Consider the following 22432-nt stretch of genomic DNA (forward strand, 5'->3'; position numbering starts at 1 on the left):
ACACAGTAGCTGGTAATCTGTCCCTAGAGAAGACAGCCTCACTGTGGTTTCACATATCATGGAACTAAAGTATAGAATAATAAAATATTCTTTTCTCCTCATTTCCTTTCATTTCTTTTATTTTTGGTTTTTTTCTAACTGGTAGTTTTGGAAAATGAAAATGAGCTTAAAGGTACTCAGGATCAGAAAGCAAAATCTTATAGTGTATGTTCTGTTGTATGCACAGGAATATAACTGTACATTTAAATGTATGACAACCTGCTACTTTTTCAAAGATCTGTTAAAAAAAAGAAATTACAGTGTTATAATATATATAAAGCACTCAGTTTTACTAAGTAATGAATTTCAAAGTGTTCAGAAGAAGTGGGCACTTCAAAAAAAAAAATTTAATTCCTTCACAGAAATTGAATTTCTACACCTAGTTCAAGCTCTTCAGTTGGTGAATGCAGGACATAAGCAAACTCAAGCTAATAAGTTATATAGGATGCTAATTAAATGCAAACATTTCTTCATTCAATATTGTATGTTAAATGTTTCCTGCATTTATATGCTTGAGTTGAAAACCAGTATTAACTGTGTTCAAATGCAAAAATCTTTCCTGTATGAAGCTGATGTCACAAGTAACTAAAGACACATTGAGAATTGGCAAATATCTCTGATAAGAATAGAAATAGGAAAATAATGTAAACATTAGCTGGGAATTGGCTTTGTCTCATTGAAAGAATATTTTTCTATTCAGTTCTACAGAGCTGTGGAGTTGCCTGTGACTCCTGCTGAAAAAGGGTCATGGAATTAATTGTACACCTGGAAGACTGACACTAAGTCTGAATTCCCCCCCAAAACCCAGTCTATGTATGCAACAATTGCCAAGCCTTTTCTTGACATCATCAGCCACTGAGAGGGACCTGCATGCCTGCGTGGCATGAAGGAACTGAATCACAATCAAACCTTTTCCCAAAGCACCTCATTCAAAACTTAAAAAGGGCAGAGTTACTTTAAAGAGCCAAACATGATCAAGACTAAATTCAAATGAGGAAAGTGAAAACCTTTCAGAGCCCTTTTTACAACCCTGCTGAATAGCAGATTTACCCTTCTGCAGAGAGCCGAATAGGCAGCAGAGACGGGAAGACTGTGACAGGGTCTCCCTTCTCACAACGCCAGTGCGGACACCAGCCTTACCTCATGTCTGCCTCTATTTTACAGTTGGTCATTGCAGGAAATCAAAGATGCTGCATTTTGCAATGGCATAGCTACAATTTCAAGTCAGTATTAGGGATCTCTTGAGCTAATTAGTAATAATCTGTGGAGAAAGGGAGAAGTAATTGTCTAAAACGTTCTGTGATTTTTAACTTGTTAGACTGATAGATCTCTAGTGAATATATTTTTCATAAATGTTCTTGTTCTTAGCAGGATAATCTACAGTTCAGTGACTAAGGACCTTAATCTACACTACGTTGTTCATGTTCTTGTTCAGACAGAGCTGTCATCCTCAAATATCTTTAAATCCCTTTTAGAATCTCATCAAAGCATCTGTAACCTGCATGTTCCACCATCTTCCTATCCATTTCCCTCCCAAATGAAAATTGTGTTAAATAATACTGATCTGATACTTATCCTGGAAAATACTTCATGTATTGTTCATTTTTTTTCCTCCAGCTCACTGAACTGTAGCTCACTGACTGCTAAATATCACAATGTAAGTTAGCTATATGTACATGATCAATGGCCTTATACTATGTAGTACAGCAGAAAGCATTGTTTCCACATAGTGACTTTGTTACACATCAGTTATGTCCGTGACTATAACGGCGTGTCAGTGAGTATCCCTTGCTCCTTCGTTTCCTTATGGAGCTCTGTGTGTTAAGGACACATGTTAGATGATACCTGACATCAACAGCAGTTTACACTCTTTGAGTCACATTCATTGTGATTTTTCTCCTTACATCTTTCTCCTTTTAGCTAGTTGGTATCATGTTCACACTTTGGTCAGCATAGGTTCTCAGAAACCATTCATTTTAGTAAAACTCTTGACATTTATATGAGACTTAGGTAATCAAGATTGGATAATAAAGCCTGAACAAAACTACACAGGCATACCAACTTAGGTGTTTAGCAAGTTGTAGACAAAGAATATTTATCAGCATTTCTCTTTTCTACAGGAAGTATGCATCTGAAAGACAAGTTCCAGAAATGAGTCTATTAATGGCTTGACTGACGAAGCAGAATCTGATTACTAAATTTGTATCAGTACTAAGTGAGTGATGGTTACAAGGGTATAAGAGGGCAGGATTAGAATTAGAAACAGAGGTACATGGACTGTAATGAACCACAAAAAGAATGACAGTCAGTAATGGCACCCTGCTCCAAAGTTTACATTGGCTAGTAGCAATGAGAATACATACTACCTCACATGTGTGTCATAACATTTTTCTCATCACTGTCAAGACTTCCGTTAGTGTAGTATATTAGACACAGGACTTCAAGAAAATGATCAAGTCCCTCTGCAACAAAAATGATCACATCTCTCTAAACCATGATAAGGGGAGATATCGAAGGAAGATGGAAAACTGAGGGTACGTGTGGTATCATTTCACCAGTCATGAGAGGCTGATGTGAAGAGGTGAGGAACGAACTGTTCTCCATTGAGAATCAGGTGAGAAATAATAGGCTTGCATTGCAGCACAGGAGAGTTAGGTTAGACATCAAGAAAAGCTCACTGATGGTAAGCTAAGCCCTGTGTAGGTTACCTTGGGAAGTTTTGACATCTCCATCACCGTAGGTTTTAAAAATCAGCTTAGACAAACTTATGACAAAAAAAAAAAAAGTAGGTTAACTGATTTTTCTCTGAAAATGGGGATGGCTTAGATGATTTGCCAAGGTTCTTTTTATGATTTATAAATACAGAGTGACTTCTTGAAATGTAACATCTCTGTGCTGGTGGGTTTGGCATTGCAAGTCAGCCACTTTTATAGCTTCTTAGTGCCAGCAGCCATTGCTGCATCAGTGTAGGGAGTAAGTATAAAAATTGTTCTAGAGGAATTCTCCTTGGGTCAGCTTTACTTGCAACAAGTGTTGTTGCTGTGCCTGAAAAATGAACAAAGTTTTTTTCCGAATGTTCTGCAACAGCTGGAGGCCCACTGAAATAGTATGCAATGTGGATTCACCTACATGGACACTGGTGGGTTAGCACATGAGCATAATATCCCGTGTATCACCGAGAGTAGAGAATAAACATGATTTCAGTCACATTAGCACAGATCAGTTCAGAAACTGGCTTAATGTAAATTAAACTGTTCCATATAAAAACTCTTCTATCTTCTGCTATGCTTTCTTTGACTTGATCTGCAGCTTGCCTCTCACTAAAGTGAGGTTTACCCAGTCAGTCAATAACAAAACCTTCCTTCGATTCTTTTGATTAAAAGGAAAAGAAAAAAAAATCACTGTGTTAGTGTGCTTCTATTCTTCATGGATAGCTGCTTGACAGGGTCACATCTGCACATTTTAAACCTATTTTTTTTCAGAACCCTCAGATGCCATCAGGTCCTGGTGATTTACTGCTTACACCTTTCTCACATTGCTCCATAATTTCCTCCTTGGATAATTTCAGTTTCTGTCAAGACGACACAGTGATTGTTTGCATAAGTCACCTTTTGATTATGAATTTTCACTTCTTTCCACAGTAAAAGCTGGTATAAAAAAATTCTGCTTTTCTTTAATTGCTTCACTTTCCTATTTGTAATCATAGCAAACATTAAGGTTATTGCTTGTGATGGAAATAGGAGGTCTGCAATTCCTGCGGCATGCAGTGGGACCCATTGGGCCTGATTCTGCCATCATGTTGATCTTCTAATTACTTTACAGTTCATAAGTTCAAATACTTACTCATGATTTATAAAGGTGTAAATGGAAATGTGGGCACAATTTTTCAGTGTCATCTTTTTTTTTTCCTCCTCCCTATCCCTTTGGAATTTTTCATGTACCCGTGCTGGAAGGAATAAATTTGTTCTGTTCAGGAATACATTATTTCTATAAAATGAACTGTATTCTTTCTAGTGGAATATCTAGGAGTGTTTCTAACCTTTTCAAAAGCATTTAAATGATGAAAGTCCAAATTCAATGACTTACACTCATAATGGCCAGAATAGTTTGAAAACTAGCTTTCTCCAGCATAAATCAGTCTGCGCTACTGGTTTTATGCTGCTATGGTTTGACTGCTTTTAACCCTAAGGACAGTGTGGCTATACACTATACAGATGTGTAGGCAGACCCTAAGAATCAGTGTTTCGCCTTTTGTCAATGTTTCTTGCTAACTGAGTGATTTATAGACAGTTCATATGTGAAGACTGAGGCGTATTATACCTCAGTAGCTGAACATTCAGCAGCAAATTGTTGTATTGCCTGACTGAAACCAGGCACATGAACCTGGATCTCTTGCATCCTTCGCAGGTTAGTGTGCTGACTGGATCTCATCTCTCTGACCCAATCACTGCTTTCCTGCAAATGTGGAAAATAAAAGTTTTTTGAAACCATAGAACAAGCAGTTTCTTCAAAGACACCTGAAAATAGCCTGCATCTCAAAATCAGCCACCGATGCCACATTTGAAAATGTTAGCTGTCATCACTGATTGGCTCATATGAACTAACTACTGCTGAGCTGCCCTCCTGTTGCTATTGCATTTTTCATATTGCATACTAGACAAATTTTAGAATAGCTCAGAGATGGATTTCAAGGTGCTCAGCATCTACAATTGATGCCATGTTTTCAGAAGTGTTCCCTGCCAGTTTGACATTGTGGGGGGTTGACCTTGGCTGGCCGCCAGGTGCCCACCAAGCCACTCTGTCACTCCCCCTTTTCAACAGGACAGGGGGAGAAAAATACAACTAAAAGCTTCTGAGTAAAAGCTAGTAATCATGAGGTACATACTTCTATCAGCAACAGTACATTCTGTGGAAGGCTGGGGTATCTTGCACCAAATACAACCCAGCTTAGGATTGTTCTAGTCAGAAACACTGCATCACTGGGATCCTGACAGAGAGTTGGGGTCTAAGGGCCCATTCCAGAGGGTGATTTTTGCTAGCTTAAGCTTTACAGAAGGCAAGTTTCTGAACTTTACCTTCATGCTTTAAACATTTGGACAGTGTTCTAGCCCTGGCAAAGTTAAAGTGCTGGCAAAACCATACTAAAGTCTAGAATTTTTTTTTTTTTTTATATAGAAGGTAGAGATTAGTTCAAGCTGCAGATTTAGATCCAGATCCAAACCACCCCAAAATCTGAATATTTAAATTTAGATGATGATTCAGTCCGTTTTGGTATTGTAGGCCATTTGCAACATACTGATCCAACAGCAGATTTTAATTTTAACATCCACCACAGTGATATTTGAGGATTATTCATTATTTTTAGCTCATATTTGGTTTATTTTCTGTAGTATTACTTGAGTAATTTGGGGGGGAAGTGGCAAGTTATCTAATTAATCCCACTAAATAAATGGTTATCTAAATAATATATATATACAAGATAACTAGTAATAAAAAACTTTAAAGATAATATGGTACATGCACAAAAGCAATGTCAGATACAGTCCTAGAAATATTTTTTATTCTTTCCTGTACAAGAAGTGTGCCAGTACAAAAAGAGAATGCATTTTTAAAATTAATCCCTCCATTTCCCCCAAAGAAAACACCAGTTTAAATTCAAATTCCAGTTCAGTTCTCTTTCTTAGTGTCAAAGTGTAAAGGGGAATTTAAATTCCCCAAACCTGACAAGCGAATCCAAACTTCATTCAAGAAATTGCAACATTACAGAAAAATTTAATGTTTACCATGTTCATGAATGCTTGATTTTCTTCCCACATCCTGAGGTAGCTTATTGACAGCCTTGACGCCATCATTGTTGTGATTAGTTTGAACCAATTCAAAGTCAATGCTCTTGACCTGGGGTAACACATTCAGACAAACTTAATTAACCTAAGAGCCTAAACCCTATTGCAAACAAGGCTTGAAATACTTCAGTAGCCTCTGTGGATGTCACAGAATAAATGTATTATCTAATACATATGCATGGTCATAGACAGCTACCAAATTCTATACATAATAGTCTAAAATGTTTCACGTCCTTCAGTAGTGTTATTTTAACCTGAAGTATTTTTAAAGGGTACATTTTAAAGGTGCATTTTGAAAGGTAAAATGCACATGTGGCAAGACTTTTTTTTTAAATCCAACATGTTGTCCTATTGTTACATGAGTAATTTATAACCAGTGTAGCTGGTATTGACAAAAAATGAAATTTGAGATAACATATGTTGTATTTATTAATCAGTAAAGCAATTTTTATTCTTTATATTCCCCCCTCCCACTGTGACTGAAAGGGCTGAAAGGTATTCAGTTGTAATAACTGTGTAAAACTGAAAGAGCTGCTTAGTACCTTGTAAAGCTTTTCCCCATTTATGAAAAAGCTATGATATATATGTCTAAATCATAATCTATGACTGAAACTTAGATTTCAGATGTTTTAATCTGTGAGTATAAATACAACTGCCATTAACTGTATTTTCAGAAAAGTGGTGAGGGGATTGGAGAGTAATGATGCAGTGGGTGAGGCATGTTGTGACAATCAGAAAATCTTGCTTTTAATCCCAGTTTTAGGACCATGAGCATATAAAATAACATCTGTGAACCTCAGGTTTCTATCCATCAAATGAAATTGGTAGCATCTTTTTTTGTGTTTGCGTAGCTAAAGGTTCTGGACCAAGTTCTGTCTGGGTGGACTTTACTATTGAAGAAATCCATTGACTTCAGAGGCCTGCCAACAAGGATCAGGGCCTGCAGAAGGTTTTTATGATACTTTAATTAGGATTAATGAGAGCAGGAGTTGGCCTTTAATATTTTTATGATGAAATAATGTGATGGTAAAATAATGACAGATATAGACAAAGAATCCAAGAACTCTTACTCCTTGCTTTGTGCTTAACCCAAATGGCTTTAGGAGAACACAAAGCCATGTATTTCACTTCTTCCTCATCTGCCATATTTTGACTGTCTGAGTTTGAATTCTGTGAAAACAGCTTTTCACAGCCCTGGAAAAGAAGTTTCATGTAAAATCTTGTCAAATTAATTTTAATACATTACTTCAATTTCATAGAATTCTCATAAACTCATTTTACACGTATGCACGTATCCACAAATTTTTAATGACAAATTTGTTGCTCATAGCCTGTTACTCTGTTTAATAACATGCACTTCCTTATAAGAGGAAATGGGACTGGTCTGTGTTTTCTCTGAATTGATTGTATGTGTATATTTAGAAATTGGGGGAGGGGGAAAAGGGAAAATCAACAAAAAAATGCCAGTAAATCTCTAATAAGAATGAAGAAATTACAATATTTAAACTGCATATTTTATTTTTCTTTGCTTTTAGGCAGCAAACCAGTAAGCAGTCTTATCCTGTGGTGCCTGATTTTCTTGACAAGCAAACAAAAAAGGTACTACTAAGTTTATATTCTAAAATAACATCACATTATAACTTCAAATTCCTGAGTCCACAGTTCTGCAATGTGTTCATGGCTGCTTGGCGTAGCCATCTGAACATGAAACCGTTAGTGATGTTTTGAAGTCTTTGAGACAAAAGCCTGCTTGCTAAGAACTTTAGTTCTGTAGAAAGACAGGGAGGTACAGTGAATAAGAGAATCAAAAGGCTGGAAATTTGCTGCTGAGAATAAATGCTAGCTGCTCCCTGAGGTGATTTGTCTGTGCACTTCACTTTCTACAGATGTTAGAGACTCTTTTTTAGTAAGGACCTGAGGTTCTTTGGTAGCACTTTGATATCCTGCTCGAATTCAATATGTGAAATGGAGGAGTCGCTCTGTGACTTGGAGCACAGCATAGTCTTTGAAGTCTGATCCAATTTTTGCTGCTTACCATTTGATGTTGAAAGGATGAAATGGAGAAAATGTACAGTTTTTGCCAGTAACTCTGCTGAGCATATGTAAGATTAAAAAAACAAAATCCCTTGGATGATGTACTTAGAAATGTTAAGCAGATTAATACCTTCCTATAGCTTTTTTCTAAAGATACAAATTAACTATGAGAGGAAATAAGCATACAGTGCATGCTATGATTTAACTGCATGAGGAAAGGGGATAAATAAGTTAAATGGAAAAAGTAAACAAATGTTTGTGACATGGGTGCTAAGTCAGTGTTGCTGAAAGCCATAAGAATCCTGTGTCACTTAAATCTAACATTAGACGTTTCACAGAGTTGTAGAAAATAAGTTGGTCTCTGTGAGATCACAACTGTAAGTTATCATGGCAGAGTGGAGTCAATACATTTCTTATGTGCCTAAACCAACATTCTTTATTCCAGAAGGATTTGGATGAGATTTCTGCTTCTCCATTTATTCGAAAACATTCGTTCAACATGAATGATTCACAATCAATTAGCCAATCCCAGTCAGTTGCAGACCATCAGTTGTCAAGTCCCTTGAGATGCCATAAAAAAGGAGGTAAGAAATATAGTAAAGTAACAGATCTTTCGTTTACTATTTATAAGCTACATGTTGTCAGCATGTAACTTGCTTTATATATTGATAAGGTCTTTTAACAATCCCTTGGAAGGCAGGAAACATAAGGGAAATAACTTTCTTCTACACATTTTCAACCTGGAAATATAAAAAAGTCCTTAAATACCTGAATTACAGACGCAGAAGTATAGAGATTTTTAAAATACAGTTTCTACTAAAGATGTGGTTAATAATCTCAAAATACCCTTTTAATGAAATCAAATTGCCTTTCAAGAACTTCAGCTTTCCTTTGCCTTCCAGCCTCAAAAGTGGAAGACAGTAATGAAATCTCTCATGTTTGGCAGAATGAAAGTCAACTTGTTTGTTCACACGCACAAAGATTCAGTCAGCAACACAGGAAAGTCTGCAATAATTCTACAATCTATGCAGTGTGGTTTTTTATTTTATTTGTTGATACGTTATTTTTGCCATGGTCAGTAACAGTTTAAAAGCTTGAGGTAAAACATTATATTAGTTGAGTTTTAACTGGTTTATCTTTGAATATTCCAGGAAATCATTATCTATCAAATACTTTTCTCTGTTAGTGTAGTCATTGTGTCCTTGCAAATCCGTGAATACAGACTTTAATACTGGATCATAGAATACCTTCCACAGTTTAAGATTAGGTAGGTTGATAATGTGATATCTGTAACTGGAGCCAAAATACAAATCATAATATATTAATTTCCAGGTTATTACTGAAAATCAGTTGTTTATAATTTTGTGCCATACATTAACATTTCTATTTATATATTTAATGGGACGCCTTTCATCTTGTAAGTCTACAAATATTTATCTGAATGCTTGAGCCCTAATCCTGCAATTTGTGTTTAAACTTTACAGAGTTCAGTTAAACAATTTACAATGTAAAGCTAAGAAGATAGGTATTTATAGAGAGATCCTTCTGGTACAGGAAATAATGCAAATTCAGTGTTTTTAGTCTTCTACACAGGCACAATGTGCTTTCCATGCTAAAACCAGAATAGTATGTAAACACAGCAGGTTGAGAAATCCATTATTCTCTCTTCATGCATTTCTGTCCATATGGGTTTTGAAACCATAGTGTGGGACTGCAGGGGATGTGTGCGTTACTATCTTAAATTATTACATGTTAAACAATAAACCTGTCAAACAGAAATATCTTCATTGCAGCAAATCCTCTTGAGGAAAGCAGTCAGGGCCAGAATCTGTCATCCTTACTCTCACTGGATATTGTATGTTACCCTGCAACTAGTCTCCTTGAAATCAAAGACATTGTGTCTGAGCTAAAACAATTGGAGAGAGTAAAACTGGCAGAATTACACCCTTAGCAAGCATGTGATTCAGAGCCATTACCCAGTAATTTAGAGAGCTTTCCAAAAATGTGAAGTGATAGAAGAATAGAATTTGAAGAAGAGATAAATGAAACATTGATCTGAACTATTTTAGAAACATGTATGCGTAAATGAATAAGCATGCAAATACAGAGAAGTAAGGAATTTCCTAGTTAAGCATGAAGATATTCAGATAGATGATCATATAAATCACACTTCAGTGAGTAACTATTAAGGAAGTAAACCTGCTGAAGAATAACTTCCTTGGGTGCTTTTAAAAGCGCGGCTTGCGTTCAGAAATTCAGATGCTTTCACACGCTCCTCAATCTGTATTCAGTCTTACTGTGTGAAGTATACTTTTAAGAGAATATTGTTAGACCTATTGTGAAAACCAAGTGAAATGGCAAATATCTTTTTGGAATAAGAACACATGTATAAAATACATGTGTTTTATAATGTAGGGCTGTACTACATAAGCTGTTATTCACACAAAAAAAGCTGTCCACTAGGTGGTCCAAACGGTGCAAAAACTGTTATTTTTCATAGTGAAACATTATTCTGCAATGTTATAGATTGATTTTAAATTACATTACAGGCAGAACTATAGTCTGTCAGCCTGGTGGTAGTGCAGTGGACCTGGAACACAGAGGCCAACGGGGAAGGGAATGTGACAGGTTTATGCACTGGTCTATGACCCAGTTATGAAGCAGTGTTGGTGTTTGCTGAAGGAGGGAGTCTGTATCCAGGCTTAAGCACAAAGGGAAGGACGGGCTGCTTGTTTGTCTTGAGGCCTCGGTAGGTGAGGCTGTAGTGCAGTCGAGGAGGGACAGAACACGAAAGGGAAAAAATGGTTGATATGAGTTTACATATTTTTCTATTAATCAAGCAGACTATTCACTCACATCTTGTTACCCAGCTGTCTAATAGCACAGGCTGCCCTTTCGCAGTAGTAAATTGGCAAAGGAAAAATAGACCAGGAAATTTCCACAAAGATCCTGCAAAGACTGTACTCTGTAATTAATGCAGAAACAAAAGCCTCTTTTTCACTTCCAAAGCCTTTACACTGGGTCATAGAAAGACTGAGCAGTATGGCCAAACTGCATGCAGCGCAAGTTAAATGCATGCATGCACTACAGTTGCAGAGAGTCACAGGGGCTGGCTCTGCACTGCCCAGGCATTCCCCTGGGCTCTGCCAGAGTGGTGGGGTAGGACTAGTAGCAAAGCCAAGAATTCCGTCCAGTGTCTCCGCTATGACACACTGCCTGGGTGGAGAGGAGAGTCCAGTCAATAGTAACAATTAATCCAGAAGTTAATTATTCTAGTCACAATAAAGTAGTAGTGAAAGAATAAATATAATATAAATAATAATCTCCAGAGGCCAAGTAGTGGTATTCCCTTAGATGAGATAGATAGTGAGAATGTTTGAAATTATTAATGAGAAGTGAGTGCTTCACAGGGAATTGACCAATGTAACTTTGCCTCAAAAGCAAATACAACAGATTTTCTGAGATATGAAGGAAATATGTTTGTAAAAGGAAAGCTAATAGTATCTCTGCATTGACCGGGGGGGTGACATAATTCTTAATGCTAACACAGACATTTTGAACAAGTGAGAAAATAAGCAGTCTCTCTGGCCATGGACATTCTCTTGCGAGAGAACAGTATATATCTTCTGATGATGTTTAATTTATGCCTTGCACCTCACGCTATTGTCTGCAATGCTGAAACTTTGTGAGAGGCAGAGAAATTTGCCAGGGTTCTGAGAGATCTGGAAATACGCAGTCTGCAGTGTCTGTAGCCACAATCTGAAGCTGAGGTAGTGAAACTTGCACTGTAGTTGTAAAAGTCAATAGGCCATTTCCAATATAGCCTTTGATTTTAGATTCCTTAATCTTTTATATTCTCAAAACTAGTGGAAGTTAGGGCCTGGAATGTTTCAAGCTGTACTCCCAATAGTCAGTGACCCATTTTGAATATCTTCCTTGCAATATGTATTTTTATTTTTATGTTGCTCATTTTTCTCTTCCTTCCTGGTAAACCAATCATAAAAATGTGATTTGGTGAATGTAGCTGTGTTGGGTTTGGAGAAACATGTGAAGGTAATCAGTGTTTTTCACACTGATAGACGGCAAGTAGATAATGAAATGTGTTAAGTTATTGCTTGATGGGGAGGAAGGCTGCTGCCCGCCTCAGACAGTACTGTGGACAAGTTTTAGTAAGGGGCATCGTGGGCATGGGAGACATTATTCCCAAAAAGTTACTCTGTGGTTGTCATCACACAGATGATATTTATAGGTTCATCGCCCTAAACAGGAAATTTAAAATAATGATGGCTTCATTAATTGTTACAGCTTAAATCCAGTTTAAAAGAAGTGATCCAACTTTAATTCTATCAATCAGGATCATAATCGTGTTAGAACACCCGAGCCACAGAGAATATACTTAGGTGATTGGTCTTTGCTTCAGAGTAGAGTTTTCTTTGAGTCAGACTTTGTTATTGAAAATACTCTAAGCTGACTCAATCTCAGCCCTAGAGTACAGTCTTGATTTGATGTCTTGCACTTGCAAGTGAAAGGTGCTTAAGTATAGGGAACCATCTTACTCTACATGGTAGTTTAACATTGTAGCATAATTTTAACTCTGATCTCATTTAATTCCTATTTGTACATTGATAAACAGATAACAGCTACGTCAAAGCGATAATCATTAGTAATTTGGAAATGGGGGCACTTTTTATCCTTTGATTCACAGAAAGTCAATATCCCGGTATGACTGTAATAGGTATTATGGTAAAGAACACGCAGTATCTCACACAAGATGTGGTATCAAGATCCGGATGCCTCACTTTCTGCAAGTGAGAGAGAGAGATCAATCCAAGGCATTCATCTGTTTCTCTCCATGTAACTCAGCTTCCTGTTTGATTCCATTATAAAAAACCTTCCTTTCTAAATGAAAAACAAAACTGCTGCTACATGATGTAGTGTGAAATGCTGCGTGGACTTTCAACTAGTTGTCATTGGCAGATGGGATGATACTGACACATGGATGCCATTAATTTCAGAATCCTATCATACAGGATTTTAAGTGAAAGAATTTGTAATCTATTTAGAATTATTTTTGGTTGTTTAATCAGGAGTTTCGTTTCATCATTTTTAAGCCCCCCACTGAGAGTAATTTTACATTGAAGGAATGTAAATCATGAAAAACTTGACGGTAGTCAGTAGAATCGTAACAGTGAGCAGAATGGGGTCTCTTGGTTATAAAAAATTGACATGAAAAATTCCCTACATATCTAGGGGTTTAGGGTTTTTTGGCGCAGAGGATTTGTTTGGGGGGGGTTTTGAGTGGTTCAGGTTTGAGTTGGTCATTCTTTTGCAAATAAAAGAGCATGATCATGGGGCAGTCTGAATGTTACAGGAAGCACTGAAAAGGCCAAGGTAGTGTTACACAGTATGATTGACTGTAGTGAGCAGCTATGTGCGAGGCCTATGAGATCTCCACAGTATTCTGTGAGTATTATGTAAACAGTTGCTGATGTGGTATGTTGTATAATGAATTTCCATTGAAAGGATCCTGCTACAGTAGTGTTCTGTGGCTTTTGAGCCAGAATTTGACTGGACATGAGCAGGAGAAAAAGTAGCTTCTTCATTCCTTAAAAGAGTTATCACTGGATTACTGACTTCTTCACACCTGGGATAAATGCTGGGCTTTGGGCTTAGTCAACAGAAATCATGTTTCCAAATCATTCATTTTACCTTACAAATGTATAAGTAGAAATCAGAGGAAGAAGATATTTTTTAGGATGTCTCTTGAGAAAATAAGCTGTAATTAAAGCTACGTCTCAAAGCAATCATTATTGTTTCTATCACTATAAGAAAAGATAATCGCCTTTCCAGGGTTGTGAGGCTCCGTATTTATGAAGATGGATTTTGTTGGTGCAAGTAAGCCTATTACTGTGCATTGCATTGCACATGGTGGGACCCTGCAGGAGGCCTCAGGAGAGACCATCACCTCCCATCATGTGGAAGGCCTGAGTTTCTGCTTTCTGGATTTGTTCTGGGTGGGAGCCTGTTGGCTTCACTAGCCATGAGGGTGAGAAACACAGTACCTCGGTTTCAGTATTTCAGTCCTTCACCACATAGTTCCAGTGTGGATTCAGAAAATCTGACTACAAACGGAAGTGAAGTCAGTTGAACTTCTCTCAGCTTTATGTAACTTTTTCAACTGAGTCTGGTACTGATGACGTTTGTATTCTGAACTGGTTCACCCATAACGCTTTCTGTTAAACCTTTTGCTACCCTGTGATGGCATGATTTGCAGACTGCATTTTGCCAAAGTAGCAGACCAACAAATCTGAAAAGAAATTGGGCTGTTCTTAAGTTTTTCTTTACTGCTCAGCTTCTTAATTGTTTTTTCCCCTCCAATAGGCAAAGACACAAACAGTGACAAGTGATAAATACAAGCTTTGAGTTGTTAAACACATGTTAGCTCTATGTTTAGCCCTAGGCAGTGAATTTCATTATAGGCTGGTTTACTTCTGGATTGGTTATTGTGATTGTTTCCAATGCAAAAAGATTTGACCTGCAGCCATGACTGATTAGTATCAAAGGTGAGAGATAAAATAAGATGCAAGTAAACTACACAGATAAACTGCAATAAAGTTCTCCAGAGACAACTCAGTACTTGCTCTATATAAAACAAGTTGAAATTCAGGTTGTAATGGCTGCATTGCAATAAAAAGAGACTGTAGATCGCTCTCATTGAACTATTGAAAAATAATAGTAAGAAATACGCAAAATTTAATAAAGATTAATAATATATACACAGTAATGCTGTGCCAGGAAACCCAAATTTTTAATAGGGGTCAGTTTTTCCTCTTAACACATAACATTTACCACTGTCTTTCTGATCCAAGCTGCAGTTCACCTGCTCTTTCTGTCTTCATTTTCTATCCACAACATACCAGTTTGTCTGAGCACTTCTTTTTGCCATTTCTTTGTTGGTAGTTAAGCTTTTTATCATGCAGTACTTCACCATTCTGTTGTTATTGCTTGAAATGTCTCTAAATATTCTCTAGCAGCCTTATTTTTATTATTTTGCCACAGTTACTAGTGCTCTGAACCAGCAGCGTATCTCAGATGACTGATCTACTCAGGAAAATAGTGTGGTTCCTAATTCATTACTCTTCTGTTTCTAAAAAAACCACACCATTTTATCTAAGTAAACTTTGTTAGAATAAGTACAATAGGTACAGAGCTTTGAGGGTGCACACAAAGTTCTCTCCTAAGAGAATAACTATAATAATATTTTCACAAATTATATTTTGTCTTCTGCAAAGAAAGAGGCAATTCAGAATTTTTCAACTTTTCCCCACTATCAGAAAACTGTAGATAGTGTCTTTATTTCAGGTTACGTTGTAAGAAAAAGGCTAAGAAAATTAAGCATTGGCTTTGAAAGAGCTATGATTTCATCTGCTAGCTTTATGTTACCAAATAATTTCCGGTTCTTTGCTGATATTTAAAAATGTAAATTAACTCTGCTGAATTCCCCACAGCTAAGTAGCAATAGCTGGATTTCAGATCTTTCTTTCAAGAAGACACTGTATGTTTTCCCAAATTATTTACATTTTTACAGTTCTTCACAGATACTATGAAGAGAAAACACAGTGGTAAAAGTAGTAACATATTTAATGTGATGGTGACAGAATGGTACATGAGGTGTGGGATAGCTCAGAAACTACCATAACAAATTCATTTCTGAAAAAATTTTAGATTTCAAAATCGTACATACTTTTCATGTGTTCAGATTTTTTTCTGTATTCTAGTTTGGGTAATTATTCTGGTGGATTGTGATTAACTGCCAAAAATCATATACAGCTTAATAGAAACCCAAACCATGGTATATAATTTGCATGGTTGATCAATGTAAATGGAAAAAAAAATAATGTCTCTGACAAGTAAAGGATAGATACTCAGGAAAAAATATTTGCAACCACATATGTGCATATCTAGATACTACAAGTTACTCATAGATACAGTTTGATAAATAGGTATTCCATTCAGTAAATCATGAACTGGCTGTGAAGTATTTGGGTGGAAAGAAATTACCATATATCAGTTATTCATTGGCTCTGTTCATGACAATGATTGTATTCCTTGGCTCTCTGTCATTACTTCTCTCTACTCACTAGAAGTATTTTATATTTCAGTTCTCTCACGGATAACCTCGGTTGATTATAATGGTTAAGTTGAATACAGCACTAGCGAATGCTAGCTTATAGCAGTAAATATGAGCTTGCGGAGCTCATTTCTGTCCCCAAGCAAGGATAATCTTTCTTGAGGATCTCCCTTGCATATGGAGAGAATTATTGGGAGCCAGTTGTGCTCATGCATTGGCTGATGTTGGCAGTACACCAGAAAAATAATGCCACACTCCCACCTTCCCTGCTTATAACGCCTTTCCCCCAAGGGAAGATAAGAATACCAAAATCACAGGAAGTATTGTTATTGCTGCCAATGGGAGAAAGCTGCTTTCCTATGTGTGCTCAGGCAGGCAACAAGCGTGTCTTAGCCATAATACAACATACATGAAAGAAGTTTTATGAATTATAATATTACTTTTCCTAAAAATATCTTAGTACCCGTTCTTTGTCTTTAAGGTTTTTTCTGCCTTGTACAAATCAGTGTTTTATGTAGAAGCATAAGCAGTGAACAGTGTGAGAAAGCAGGAAACACAACTGTATAATTACTAAGTATCACCTCTTGCTTGCCATGTTGGTCTTCCCTAGCAGCTGGGTTAAGTGTAACGGGGAGAATGCAGAGATAGCTAACAAGCTGAACAGCGTCAAGAATACCCATGAAGGACTCAGTCATCTTTAACATGTCCTTCCTCATCTGACTCTCTTACATTTTGTTAGGAATCAAACATAGAGAATATGTGTGATTGCCTGGTATTTCAGATGGAGAGCTATACCAGCTCTTTACCTTTAGCTGCAGCTAGTTGTTTTCTCTATGGGCTAGGAATTACATCTTTGGTTCTTTGTCTGTGGTTTTGTTAGTGTAGTGCTATTCTTGGGACTCCCCCTGACCAGTGTGCTTATGTTTGCCTCATGCACGCGCACAAAAGTCACATTCAGAATAAGAAAAAAAAAATTACATTGTTGTAGCCTCTTTTTGTAGTACTGGTATTTTGCAAACACCAAAAATGCCCTCCAGCAAAGTGGTGCAATTGTTTTTTCTACATTCTTTTAATGCTGTTCTTTACTGCATATTCTTAGTTACGATAAAGAGCATGACTATCAAATGAGTAACAGTAAGCTTGTGGGTTTTAAAAGGCTTATTTGCAAGAAAAAAAGTTTGCTGCAGCTCTACAAAAAAAACTGTGAGCTAATTTGAGTAGCAGCATATATGGGTGTAGTTTTAAAAATTGAGAACAACCAGCTGCTCTAGTTAAAAATTGGTAAAAGGGATATTTGTGTAACAAAAATCTTTGAGCTGTTGATTTGTTTTCAGAGACAGGTGAATATATATATGAAGTTCAGATTGTCTCCCCTAATGTCCCAAAAGGGCACAGGTATAAGATTCCAGTTTGGGCTCACCCCTCATATTTTGCTCATCAGACTTAGAGACGAAGTGATATCAATTTCTTTCATCTGTTGTTGTCCATGTGCTTCCAATTAATTTTTCATTCATAAGAAACTGATAAATTGGAAGTAGTACTGTTCTTAATCTCTTCATAAGGGTCTGCCCCTTGCAGTGGTATTCAGAACAGCTGTTAGGTCGAGTCTATAGTATATATCAGTTTTCTGCCTGCTGTATCAAGGCTCATGCTTTGTGCCTTTTGATCATTGATTTAGGACCCAAGAAGGGTGAATTCCTTGGCTTCATATCCAAAAGAGCTTAACTGTTTTAGAAAAATGAAATTTTACGTGAGTAGATTAGATATTTTTATTTGCAAACTGTAGTCTATTTTAAAAGCTTCCCCAGGAAGAACATAGTCATCACAGAGAGCCACAGACAGAGACATCTCAGGGCATTGCAAATGAAGCAGGATTTTCATTATCACATTTCATCATCATAAGCAACTTGCAGCTCTAAACTTTTTAATTCAAAAATTGCCTACATGGTAGTACCACACAGCACAAGCTAATCATTGACACACATTGAAGAAAATAACTGTTAAGTCACAAAACTCCCTTTTCTCTTCCCACCCACAAAATAAACATGCGCAGTCAGAAAAGCAGTAAGTACCAGTAACTTTGCAGCTTAAATTCTGTAACTTGTTTGTAGAATTGTAGTGGTTTGTGGTGTGACTTGCAAGGATGGGCAATTGACTTCTTCGTCTTGCTTCTAACTGCTTGTTTAAAAAAAAAAAAAAAAAAAATTAAAAAAAGAGGCATGTAGGAAAAAGAAAAGAAGAACCAACCTAACCTTTTCTTGGAGAGGGAGTATATCAGTAGGGCAGAAGACACCGTCCATGACAGATGAAACCTTGCCGAACTTCACATATAGGGAAAATGGGTGAGGGACATGGACAGACGACATTGAGTAAAAAAAGAGCCAAAAGTGGAGAGGAGAAGGAATATACTCTCAAAGAAGAAAACCCATGCAGAGAAGCAAGATAGAGAAAGGAGAAAGAAGAGGATGAGATTAAAAAGTGATGAAAAAAAAAAATAGAGTTTAGTCTCAATAATGACAGAACGCTTGGTAGCCTTAGCAGTGAAATGTACTACTGCTTTCTGTAGCATTGCTTTTTCTCGTATCTAGTTGCTGAAGTTTTTCAGGGAAAAGTTTAATCCTAGCTTTACGGTATTTGAAAGGAGTACATCACTTTATTGTTGTAGGAGAGGTATGCTTCATGCTCTTGTTTTGAAAGGCAAAATCTTTTTGAAGGGTAAGTAATACTTACTGAACTATTTACTTTGCAGTAATGCCCATATCAGTGCATCATTAGTTTGCAACATTTTGCATCATTATTTGCAACATAGTTTTTCATTATGCTTAGGAAGTGTGTGTCTCTGAAAGGGTGGAGCATTAATTGGTCCAAAAATCTTTGAAGATAAAGAAAAGACCAGATGAAATAAGGGAAATTTTCCCTTGTGTAATACAATCTTTTCTTCAGTGACCCTTTTTTATTTCTTATTTATGAATTTTGGAGGCTATCCAAAACAAACAAAAAAAAGAGAGCAAAGTGTGTCCGTACATAATGTCACATCAGGAGAAGAGACAAGGTAAAACAGAAGACTCCAAATAGCACAGTCAGATAAGCAATTCACTCAGCTTTAGAACAACATTCCAGAAGTTAACTGAGACAGGAGAAATTGAGATTACCCCCACTGGACTTCTAGCACTTACAGTCTTACATTCTGTACTTCACTGTCCCATCCAGTGCAGCCATACTATTATAATGCCCTCTACCTTTTGGAAGTTACATTTGTAAAAATGTTGATGATCTCAACAGGATCTAAATAAATCACTTTTAAACTGCTAATGCATGCTGGGTTAAATTCTGCCATAATTTTCTATGTGGTTTATATGAGGGTCATTGAGAGCATAAATTAAACAGTTTGGTTTTAAGTGAGTCAGCTTAGCTTTCAGGCAGTTTTTGTCTTTGCAGAAAAGGATTGAAGAATTTTTCAGTTTTATTTCCTAATGTTAATTTTTATTCTTCTGTTTGCATTCATCTCCTTATTCAATATTGGACCTAAGCAAGAGCTTAACATTTTTTAATTTAGGGGTGTTTGGAATCAGGCCTGAATTAATTAATCTATAACTTTCTGCATCTTATCTACCTTTCCAAAGGTACTGGAATTTTGGCAAGAGTTCTAAATCAAGTTCACACGCTTCTAGAGCTTCTTGTGGTGGCTCGTTATCTTTCTTGAAGTCCTGTGACTATGCAGGGTCATCTGAAGCGGAACAAGATGCACCTTGCTTTCTGGACATGATTCTTTAAAATAAACAGCTTTCACCTGAATTGATAGTTGCTTCTGAGAACCAGGGCCAGATTTATTCTTTGAGTTGGCAGACAATTTAAGGTCAATGTTTAAGGTCAGCCTTTATCAGTGGGTTATCAAGATCTTTTATCCCTTGTTGCTGAAAGACGAAGTGTGCCCCGCATTGGTCTCTGGTTAGAACCTGTAGCTAATGAAGAAGTAACACAAGATGACTTTGGAAGAAACCGTATTTTTGTGTTCTTGATTATGCCCTATTAAAAAATAAAATGGAATAAAAGAAGTGGCAGATGACACGCATATCCCTCAATATTGTCAAATAAATTTTCCAAATAGGAATTCTCAGCAATAAGAACATCACTGGCTGCCTTTGGATTTGTAGTTCCATTTACTGTAGTCAGAAGAAGCCAAACTCAGAACAGCAAACATACTTAAAGGAGTGATGAGAAGGATAAAACTGAGCCAAAGAAAGCTTGGAGCGGTTCTCTAACATGGAAATACTGAATTTTTACTGAAAGGTAAAGACATGTAAATTTGGGTTGACTCGAGGAACATTACTTCCAGCAAAGTAATAAGCAAACATTACAGGATGCATTTTCAGTAGAACTTTGGGTCAGCTTTTTAAGAGTTTCCGAAAGTAATTTCTGGGCAGCAAAATAGAACTACAGTTTCCAAAGCATTCAGCAACTTCCTAAATGACCATCACCAAACTGTTGAGCATTTCAAATTTTGCCTCGGAAACCTGGCTACTAAGTTTGATGCTCGAGAGGTAGCTGCGTTCTTCTGAAAATTATCACTGGTACATATGATCTGTAGGAGAGCTGAGTCTAACTGCAAAAGAGGTTGTGTCCACCATTTCCTTTGCAAGCTAACTGGAAGATTGCAGGCACTGGATTGGTGCAGGGCAAATGCCTCTCTTAACCTCTGAAAAGGTGTAGCAGGCGAAGATGTCGCCATATCTGCAGCGGTTTCTCCAGTTCAACATCAATAGTTGAAACTGGGAAAAAGGAGAGGATATGGGAGAAGAGAGGGTGTTTTTTTCTTGAGGACTGCAGCCTTTAATCCTAGGGTCTTTTGTTCAGGTTTGTGCTGCCCTGCCTTAGAATGATTCCTATCCAGGGACAAGTAGGAACAAAGACACAGAGCTGGCTCTGCATGCAGCAAACAGGCCTTCTGTGCTAGGGGTGTTCTCCGAAGAGGCCTAAGGGCAACTGTAAATTGGGCTTGTTATGCTCAACTTCATCATGCATCCTCATGCTCCACCATGAATAAGCATGGCTGGTCTGTAAATCTAGCCCATTGTATCTGGATTACATTTGTTAAACTAATGCTTGGGGTTTTGTCTGGCTTTACTCACACCAACATCAGAACATTGAGTAAGAACAACAAATCAGAAACAAAAAACACAAACATTTAAAAATATTGCTCCCACAGATTGGAGCCCCAAGTGTGTTTTATATAAACAATTTGAATTGTGGCTGGATTTTTGACCAAATTCTTTCCCCTGAAAGACCTTTTGAAACAAAAACAAACTGAGCAAAACAAGTTTTGGTGGGATGGGCCTATGCCTGTTTTCATGTAAGCTGATGACAAAGCTCAGAGCAGGAAGGCAGCAGTGTGCTGGAATCTGGTGTACATTGTGTTCTGCATGTTCCCAGCTGACTTGCCAGGAGTGATCTAGAACTGAAACAAGGCCCCCTTTTTACTAGGATACAGGAAAAGAAGTCATCACTAATCTAAACCAGTTCAGCTGTTTGAAAACAATGGACTTTGTTAATATGATATCCTGATTGTGCCTTATTCTGTGAATGTGCAGCCTGTATTGCTGGGTCAGGAGGGTGAGAGCTTTTGAGAACTGTCCTTTCTCTTGTTTGGCCCATGAAAGTAGTCTATATTCTATCACTATACCCTCTGTCTGCTTCAGTGTGGGTATATAATGTCACAGAGGAGATGAGGAAGTGGTTGGCTTCAGCACTTGTCTACTGGGAGAACTGACCAGCCACACGAGTCTGGAATAAGTTATAGCCCACCCAGCTGTTCAGCATGTCTTCGCCATCACGCAAAGTCTACAGAGTTCAGCTGGCACTTGCAAAGGTGCTTATGAAGCTGTTTCTAGTGGGATAGTCCAAGATTATTTTCGTGTGAATGTGCCATGTGTCATGGGATTGCAGGCAAGGAGGCGGGAGGTTTCCACATCCTAGTGATGAAAAAAATGGAAGGTTAGGCAAAGTTTTGCTTGTAATAGCTGCTTGAATTTATTTTAGTGGGGTCACTTTCATTAAATACTCTGATGCAGTTTCTGTAGGTGCTATATCATTGAATGAAGTAAGTGTCCTACCTGGAGTAGAGGTGAAAGTGAAGTTGAGTCCCACTGTGGAGTATTATGCTTAAGTTTCAGGAAAGGAGACTGGGTAAAAGTGATACAGATTATTAATGATGTTGCTTGTCAGGCTTTTTATTTAGCTTCAAATTTGAAAGCTACTCCTTTATTTCTAAACCTTCACATTTGCATCCCTTTGATACAAAATACTTGTGAACTAACTAGAGAACAGAGCTGTGAGTTCAGTAGCCAAGAGATCCTTGATTTATCAACATAGAGTTTCATAGGCAACA

At 37.3% G+C, this 22432-nt stretch overlaps 1 protein-coding gene across 1 annotated transcript in view; it reads left to right on the forward strand.

Annotated features, from left to right (window-relative positions):
- MYO3B (myosin IIIB) overlaps positions 1-22432 on the forward strand; it is a 215483-nt gene that overhangs the window by 163469 nt on the left and 29582 nt on the right. The window contains exons 33-34 of the mRNA XM_059820556.1: positions 7418-7481; positions 8362-8500. Of these exons, the coding sequence (XP_059676539.1) occupies positions 7418-7481; positions 8362-8500 (203 nt within the window). The remainder of the gene's footprint in view (positions 1-7417; positions 7482-8361; positions 8501-22432) is intronic.

This window comes from Gavia stellata, chromosome 8 (assembly GCF_030936135.1).
Source record: "Gavia stellata isolate bGavSte3 chromosome 8, bGavSte3.hap2, whole genome shotgun sequence".
NCBI lineage: Eukaryota > Metazoa > Chordata > Aves > Gaviiformes > Gaviidae > Gavia > Gavia stellata.